This window comes from Colobus angolensis, unplaced genomic scaffold (genome assembly GCF_000951035.1).
Source record: "Colobus angolensis palliatus isolate OR3802 unplaced genomic scaffold, Cang.pa_1.0 Scaffold18, whole genome shotgun sequence".
Taxonomy (NCBI): Eukaryota; Metazoa; Chordata; class Mammalia; order Primates; family Cercopithecidae; genus Colobus; species Colobus angolensis.
In genome coordinates this window covers 3642371-3650520 of record NW_012114932.1, presented here as the reverse complement: position 1 = coordinate 3650520, position 8150 = coordinate 3642371, and the positions used below count along the sequence as shown (strand labels likewise).

General features: G+C 51.8%; 1 protein-coding gene across 1 annotated transcript in view; it reads right to left on the bottom strand.

Moving 5' to 3' along the window:
- LOC105509729 (cytochrome b-c1 complex subunit 1, mitochondrial) overlaps window positions 1-7859 on the bottom strand; it is a 12339-nt gene extending 4480 nt beyond the window's left edge. Inside the window, exons 1-6 of the mRNA XM_011939146.1 lie at window positions 7334-7859; window positions 6937-7077; window positions 2998-3084; window positions 1909-2038; window positions 1492-1690; window positions 836-915 (exon numbers count right to left, since the gene is read on the bottom strand). Of these exons, the coding sequence (XP_011794536.1) occupies window positions 836-915; window positions 1492-1690; window positions 1909-2038; window positions 2998-3084; window positions 6937-7077; window positions 7334-7402 (706 nt within the window). The 5' untranslated portion in view covers window positions 7403-7859. The remainder of the gene's footprint in view (window positions 1-835; window positions 916-1491; window positions 1691-1908; window positions 2039-2997; window positions 3085-6936; window positions 7078-7333) is intronic.
- Window positions 7860-8150: the final 291 nt, after the last annotated feature.

Genomic DNA, 8150 nt, shown 5'->3' with positions numbered 1-8150 from the left:
TTCACCGTGTTAGCCAGGATGGTCTCGATCTCCTGACCTCAGGATCTGCCCGTCTTGGCCTCCCAGAGTGCTGGGATTACAGGCTTGAGCCACCGCGCCCGGCCAAGATGGGAAGCATCCTAACCTCAGTTCCTTACCCATGTCCAGACCCCAACCAGGTTCCATCTATAAAACCACCTGGAGTCCATTTACTGCTCCCCCTTGCTCCTGCCATCTCCTGCCCGGTCCCTACCACAGCCCCTCTCTAGCTAGCCTGCCTGCACTGTGACCCCACACAGCAGCAGAGCAAACCTCAGACCATGACACTGCTCTTCCCCTGTGCTCAGTTCCCCATACCACCTAAGTAACACTCACCATCTTTCAGGCTTCTGTTCAAACTACAGGTGCTTTAAAAAGCCCCTCCCCCAACCGACAACTCTGAGTCTCCAGTGAAATCTCCCTGACCCTTCTGTGCCTTCCTTTCAAGGCACTTCTTGGTCTGTTATCAGGCATGCATCAACACACAACCAATGGCTGGCTCTCCCAAGGGCAAGGCCACAAGAAATAAGGCCAGGGGCTTACATCCCCTACCAGCCCATAAACTCAGTATCCTAGGACCCCAGGTGGGGCTAAGACAGACCTGTACCAGAGGAACAGCATCCTGTGTAACCAGTCCCAGTGGTGGCAGCAGGGTAGACTCCTATCCCACCTCAGACAGCACAGGAGGAAGGTCATTCCCCTCAAGGTTAGGGTGGGAGCAGGGTCCCCTGGGGTGGAACGTCCCCTATGGTGGGAACCGGGACCTTGGCTTTGATAACCAAGGCTGGGACCCCACTTCAGTGAGTCCATCACTCACCTCCAGCTGCTGCCAGCACCATTCGAGGGGCCTTGTAATGAGTGCTGAGGTACTCAGTCAAGTCTGCGCGAGACAGCTTCCTACAAGACATATGGCCAGTGTGTCAACACCTCTACCACAATGGAGTGAGTTGGGGTGTGTGCATGAATGGGACTGAGGAGGCAGACTAGGAGAGGCATGGTTTCTCCGAAGAGTGGGCCCTAGCACACCCCCGATCCCCTTCCCCCATCTCTGCCACCCACCCCTCCAAGGCCCAGAGGGCAACCCTCGTCTGCCCTTGCCTCATGCCTGACCTCAGGACAGGCTCATAGTCTGTGCCAACACTGTGGGACTCTCAAAGGGCAGTATCAAAGCTCCCAGCGCCATCACCAAAGGAGACAAGAGACCACATGGAGGGGACACCCAGACACCCCGCCCTTGGACTGTGAGGACATGCACCAAAACATACCTTAAAACAAAGCCCAAAATTCAAGTGAAGCCCACAAAGCCATTAAAAAAGACTCACTGGACCACATGGATATAGAAACTGTCTCCAATCGCATGACTCAGGAAAATAACCCCGACAAACAGCTAGCCAGCTAAAAATGTGACCTGGAAAGGGTCTGGCCAGGCCAGAATGGGGCAAGCATCCCACCACAAGCCCAGCCAACTCTCACCTGACATTCTCACTGGGCCCCTCCACAGCCTGGGCTAGAGGTGTGCCCTGGAATGCTGTGGCATGCAGGTAGTCAAAGACCACGTCTCGCATAGATGCGTCATTCTCCTGCATCTCCCGCAGGATCACATCACGTTCCTTCTCGATCTGTGAGTCTTCCAGACTACAGTTCTGCACAATGTCACCCAAGAGCTCCACAACTAGACACAAGGAGGACATGTTTAGGTGCCAGGTGGACCACTGGAGACCAACGACAGCACAAAATCCCCAGGCCTGGCATCTCCTGCTGCCCACCCCTAGTTGCCCAGCTGCAAAGCCATACGCTAAGGGCAATATGATTCTGTGGTCAGCCAGGGACTCCTGGGTAGCTGTCCTCTGCGCCCCTGCCCTCTGCCCCACCTCTTCCTCCAAGTGTTACCTTTTGGCAGATCCTTGGACAGCGCCTTGATGTAGTAAGCTGTGTGTTCCCGGGTGCTGTAGGCATTAAGATGGGCCCCCATGCTCTCCACCTCCTTCTCCAGAGCACTGCCAGGCCGATTCTTTGTTCCCTGGAATCAGATATCAACCAGACCAATCAGAAGCCATACAGGAGCCCAAGAACCCTGTCCTCAGAGGCTAGAGATCCAGCAGGACCACTGGTCCACAGGTACCTCCCTCAGCATAGACTCTGGGGACACAGATCCCAGAGTCTATGTTTACCAAGCACTAAGCAGGCCTTTTGGTGACCAAGGCCATGGCATAATGGGCCAACAGAATAGAGATAACCAGGGCCAGGACAGAAGGGCATGGCCAGACCAAGTGTTGCCTAAAGCTCCTGTAACACCTTACCAACGAGCAGTGGGCTCATTACCAGTACACCTCCCCCTTCTTAATGACAGCCATGGTCAGGTAAACCCACACCTGTGTTCAAGTGATAGAACCCACTCCTCCCATGCCATTCCCATGACTGTATGTGTCTGTTTATACATGCTAGTGGCCACCTCTGTGGGACCCAATCCTAGTCCTGTGTGTGGAGAACAGTGGTGCTATCTCTTGGTTAATACTGCACACATACCCGTGACATTGCAGCTGGCTGGGTTGCCCATTAGAGCTCCATGGCCCTGCCCACCCCAACCAAGGGATGCCCAGGTATTCCACCAGAGCAGAACATTTCATAAGCAAGCACGTATGCCCATGTCTGTGGGTTTGTTACAATGCACGTGCATATCTGTGTGTGTTCCACAGGCCTCCTGTACGCATGCACATAACACAGGCCTGGCTTCTCTGGTGAAAAGTGGGGTTCCTGTGGTTCCTTGGGTCTTCTTGGCTCTGAGGGCCTCACGCAGGGGCTCATCAGATACGTGCCTACTCAGGAAACGTTAAGCTTATGTGGTTCCTTTTAGGAAGGCTGGCCAGACATCAGCCGCTCCACTGAGGCCCATCATCAGGCTATTTTTTCTGACCTTCATCCTCAGGAGGGACAACAGGCAGCCCTAAGCCCAGAGGAGACAGACTTCAAGAGCCTCACCTTGAAAGCCAGATGCTCCAAAAAGTAGCCTGCCCCATTGTTCTTCTCAGTCTCAAAACGGCTGCCAACATCAATCCACACTCCCACCTGGACAAGAAGCCACCAACAAAGGTTACAAACAAACAACTCCCCAGCCCCCTACTCACACCCCACCTGAGTGACTCAGTACAAGCCCCAGGCAGGGACTCATGAATCCTGGAGTCAGGGAGAACTGCCCCAGCAGGACCCCTGTGCTTGGAGATACAGTCATGCCTGGCAAACAGAGGGCCAGCCGAATGACTAGTCACACTGTATCATTGCTCTCCTGATTGGCTATCAAGGACCACCAGGGACACTTCTAACTGTGCACATTTACTTGGTCTCACCAGCATACAAAATCCTTAAATTCACTCTCACTTTTCAGTTAATTATTTGTTTTTGTCTAGGCATACAACACATCATTTGCAAACAACAACTTATTTTTTCCTTTCTAAAAATTACACGCTGCCTTTGTTCTGGAATGATTTGATCCTTTCATCATTAAGGAAGGGACTATTGGTTTAGACTGTGTATTTTATCACACTAAATATTGTTCCTATAACACCATTTTGTTGTTGTTTTTAATCAGATCTGGACACCAAACACTGCCCAGTGTTGCCCTGGCACCCAATAAGATAATATTAATTTTCTTGACAGCCTCCTGGTTGCTGTGAAACATGCACCACAGGCCGGGCGTGGTGGCTCATACCTGTAATCCCAGCACTTTGGGAGGCTGAGGCGGGTGGATCACGAGGTCAGGAGTTCGAGACCAGCCTGGCCAACATGGTGAAACCCTGTCTCTACTACAAATACAAAAATTAGTTGAACATGGTGGCACATGCCTGTAGTCCCAGCTACTTGGGAGGCTGAGGCAGAAGAATTGCTTGAGCTCGGGAGGCAGAGGTTGTAGTGAGTCTAGACTGTGCCACTGCACTCCAGCCTGGGTGAGAGAGACAGAGACTCCATCTCAAAAAAAAAAAAAAAGAAAGAAGAAAAAGAAACATGTACCACTCACCCTACTTGGTCACATGGTCTAGTCTTTTAATTTAGTATTTGTTCACAGCTGATTTAAGTTTTTCACATCTACTTTCCTAAGATACTTTTTTTTTTTTTGAGACAGAGTCTCACTCTGTCACCCAGGCTGGAGTGCAATGGTGTGATCTCGGCTCACTCCTGGGTTCACACCATTCTCCTGCCTCAGCCTCCCGAGTAGCTGGGACTATAGGCACCCGCCACCACACCTGGCTAATTTTTTGTATTTTTACTAGAGACGGGGTTTCACCATGTTAGCCAGGATGCTCTCGATCTCCTGACCTTGTGACCGATCCACCTGCCTCAGCCTCCCAAAGTGCTGGGATTATAGGCGTGAGCCACCACGCCCGGCCACTTTTTTTGTTTGTTTTGACATGGAGTCTCACTCGGTCACAAGGCTGGAGTGCAGTGGCCTAATGTCAGCTCACTCAACCTCTGCTTCCTGGGTTCAAGTGATTCTCCTGCTTCAGCCTCATGAGTAGCTGGGACTATAGGCGTGTGCCACCACGCCCAGCTAATTTTTGTATTTTTAGTAGAGGTGGGGTTTCATCACGTTGGCCAGGATGGTCTTAATCTCTTGACCTCATGATCCGCCTGCCTCGGTCTCCCAAACTGCTAGAACTACAGGCATGAGCCACTGCGTCAAGACTTTTTTTTAATTGTATAAATTTATGGGGTACAAGCGCAATTTTTAAAAATTTCTATCCATACCCAAAACTCTATTTTTTTTTTTTTTAAAGACAGAGGGCCTTGCTCTGTCACCCAGGCCAGAGTACAGTGGCATAATCATGGCTCACTGCAACTTCGTATTCCTGGGCTCAACTGATCCTCCTGCTTTGGCCTCTCAAAGCCCAGGAATTACCCGTGTTAGCCACTGTGCCTCGCCCACAAGTGCGATGTCATTACATGCACAGAATGCACAAGTAGTCAAGGGAGTTCAAGACCAGCCTGACCAACGTGGAGAAACCCCGTCTCTACTAAAAATACAAAAAATTAGCCGGGCATGGTGGCGCATGCCTGTAATCCCAGTTACTCAGGAGGTTGAGGCAGGAGAATCACTTGAACCCGGGAGATGGAAGTTACAGTGAGCCGAGACTGCACCATTGCACACCAGCCTGTGTAACAAGAGCGAAACTCTGTCTCAAAAAAAAAAAGCACAAGTAGTCAAATCAGGGCTTTTACGTTATCCATCACCAGAATAACACACCCTGTACCCATTAAGTAATTTCTTCTTTTTTTTTTTTTTTGAGATGGACTCTCGCTCTGTCACTCAGGCTGGAGTACAGTGGCACGAATCTCAGCTCACTGCAATCTCTGCTTCCTGGGTTCAAGCGATTCTGCTGCCTCAGCCTCCCCAGTAGCTGGGATTACAGGCATGTGCTGCCATGCATGGCTAATTTTTGTATTTTTAGTAGAGATGGGGCTTCACTATGTTTGCCAAGATGGTCTTGAACTCCTCATCTCAGATGATCCGCCTGCCTTGGCCTCTCAAAGTGCTGAGATTAGAGGCGTGAACCTCCAGGCCCGGACCCATTAAGTAGTTTCTCATTATCCACCCCTTCATCTTTCCAAGTCTTCACTGTCCACCATTCCACTTTCTACATGTGTATGTACATATTTCTTAGCTCCCACTGATAAGTGAGAACGTGTAATATTTGCTTTCCTAAAATATGTCAATGCATATATCATACAATCTTAGATGAACATGTATTTCACATCTAACATCTTGGAGTGCAAGAGGAATTTTACAATCTACAGTACCCTTTTATCAAAATCGGCAAGATTCTTAAGATTCTTTCTCTGGCACTGGAACACAGATGGCTCCTTACAATCTAGGACATTTTAAAGTTCATGTAATATAGCATTCTTTACTACAACAGGTGCCATATAACAAGGAAGTTGCAGGCCACCTTTTCCTATGCTTAGTAATAATTTAAATCGCAGGACATTGTTTCTGGAAAACTAAAAGGATGTGTCAATAAAAACATCTGGCCCTGGAGCTGGGGGATGGGGACTGAAGGGAGGAGGAGATAATTATTTATTGGGAATGTTCTCACCTATTCATATATCTATTTGTGAGTCAAGATTTCTATCCTTTTTTTTTTTTTTTTTTGAGACAGAGTTTCGCTCTGTCACCCAAGCTGGAGTGCACTGGCCAGATCTCAGCTCACTGCAAGCTCTGCCTCCCGGGTTCACGCCATTCTCCTGCCTCAGCCTCCCGAGTAGCTGGGACTACAGGCGCCCGCCACCTCGCCCGGCTAGTTTTTTGTATTTTTTAGTAGAGACGGGGTTTCACCGTGTTAGCCAGGATGGTCTCGATCTCCTGACCTTGTGATCCGCCCGCCTCGGCCTCCCAAAGTGCTGGGATTACAGGCTTGAGCCACCGCGCCCGGCCAAGATTTCTATCCTTGAGTCAATTTTGAGAATTTGTATTTTTTGGAAAATCACACATTTCATTGTACTGTCAAAATTAATTTCTTCCTAAAATGCATTTGTGGTCTAGCCTGGAAATTACGAGCTTGGGCATAGTGAGGGTGACAGACCTGGACGCCTGCAAGTCACCTAAGGTGTCTGAATCCCATTTTCCGCATTATAAGAGGAGACGTGATCACTTCTCTTATACGGGCTCCTTAACAAAAGGCTGGAAGAGAATTTGACTGCCTACTTGAGGGGCATTATATGCTAAATAATGTTGGCTTATAGTGAAGATTGTCCCGTGAAGCCAAGGCGTGGCTACGGTCGGGAATGGGGCCATTCTCGGGGTGAGTGATCCTGAGTTCGAACCCAAACCATAAACGGGAAGACCCGAGCCCAAGGTCACACCCCAACCTGAGAAAAGATGGCAGGCCCAATCTGGAGGCCCTCTCCCCAGTGGCATCCCCAGCTCACCGTGCAAGTGGGCTGAGAGGATTGCTCGGAGGCCACACGCAGGCCGTTGTCCAGCAGGCTGATCTGCGTCTCCGGCACGAACTGGAGCGCCTGAGCGAAGGTTGCCGTACTCCGCAAGGCTGGCGTCCGCAGCAGGGTCGCCTGTGGAAGGGAGCAGCTGCGAGTGAGGACTCGGTCGGGGAATCACTCACCACCTCTCAGGTGCTCAGGAGGATCCCCGTCCCCGCCCCCGCCCCTAGGCCAGCGGCGAGGTACCTTTCCCCGCCCTCCTCCATGACCTTCCCACGGCCCTGACCCCGCGTCCTCCCCACCTCGACCTGCCACTGCTAACAGGCCACACCCGTCCGCTTCCCGAAGCCCTGTCCCCTGAAGCCCCGCGCTCTCGCCACCACCTCACCGAGCGGCGGGCGCGCAATAGCACTTGTGCCCCGGAGGTAGCGGCCCGGCAGACCACGGAAGCCGCCATCTTCCAGCTCTAGTCGGCTCTAAGTTGCGCCGCGCAAGCGTAGAGTAGGCGCGTTGGCACTCGCGGCGCAGGCGCAGTATCGTAAAGTTGGCGCTCGGCCGCCTCCTGGCGGGAGCCGGGACCATCAGTTGTGCTGGTCTGGCGCTGGCTGGCTGGCTGGTTGCCTCGCTTTCTGGCTCTCTCCGCGCTGCCGCCCGTGCCTGCGCACACAATGTGCCTGCGCACACAATCCGCCTGCCGTCCATCGGCCCGAGCAGGTTCGCCCGCCGTGCGGTCCATCTCCCCATTCCACGCGTGGAAGTCAGAGTGCACGATGTTTCTCACCAGCCGCGCTGCGTACTCCGAGTAGAGGTCTGGCGGGTGGGGCGTTGCAGCCGCAGCGTGTCCGCAGGTTCGAGCCCAGGGCTGAAGTACCAGAGTGGAAACTTACCTGGGACCAACTTACCTGAAAGTCAGTTTTTTTCTCTTTATTTATTTATTTTTTATTTTCTGAGACGGTCTCGCTCTGTCGCCCAGGCTGGAGTGCAGTGGCGCGATCTCGGCCCACTGCAGCCTCCGCCTCCCGGGTTCAAGCAATTCTGCCTCAGCCTCCCGAGTAGCTGGGATTACGCCCGGCTAATTGTTGTATCTTTAAAAGAGACAAGGTTTCTCCATGTTGGCCAGGTTTGCGCCCTGCCAGTTTTCTCTATAAAAGAATTAAGTAGAGACCGGGCGCGGTGGCTCACGCCTGTAATCCCAACACTGGGAG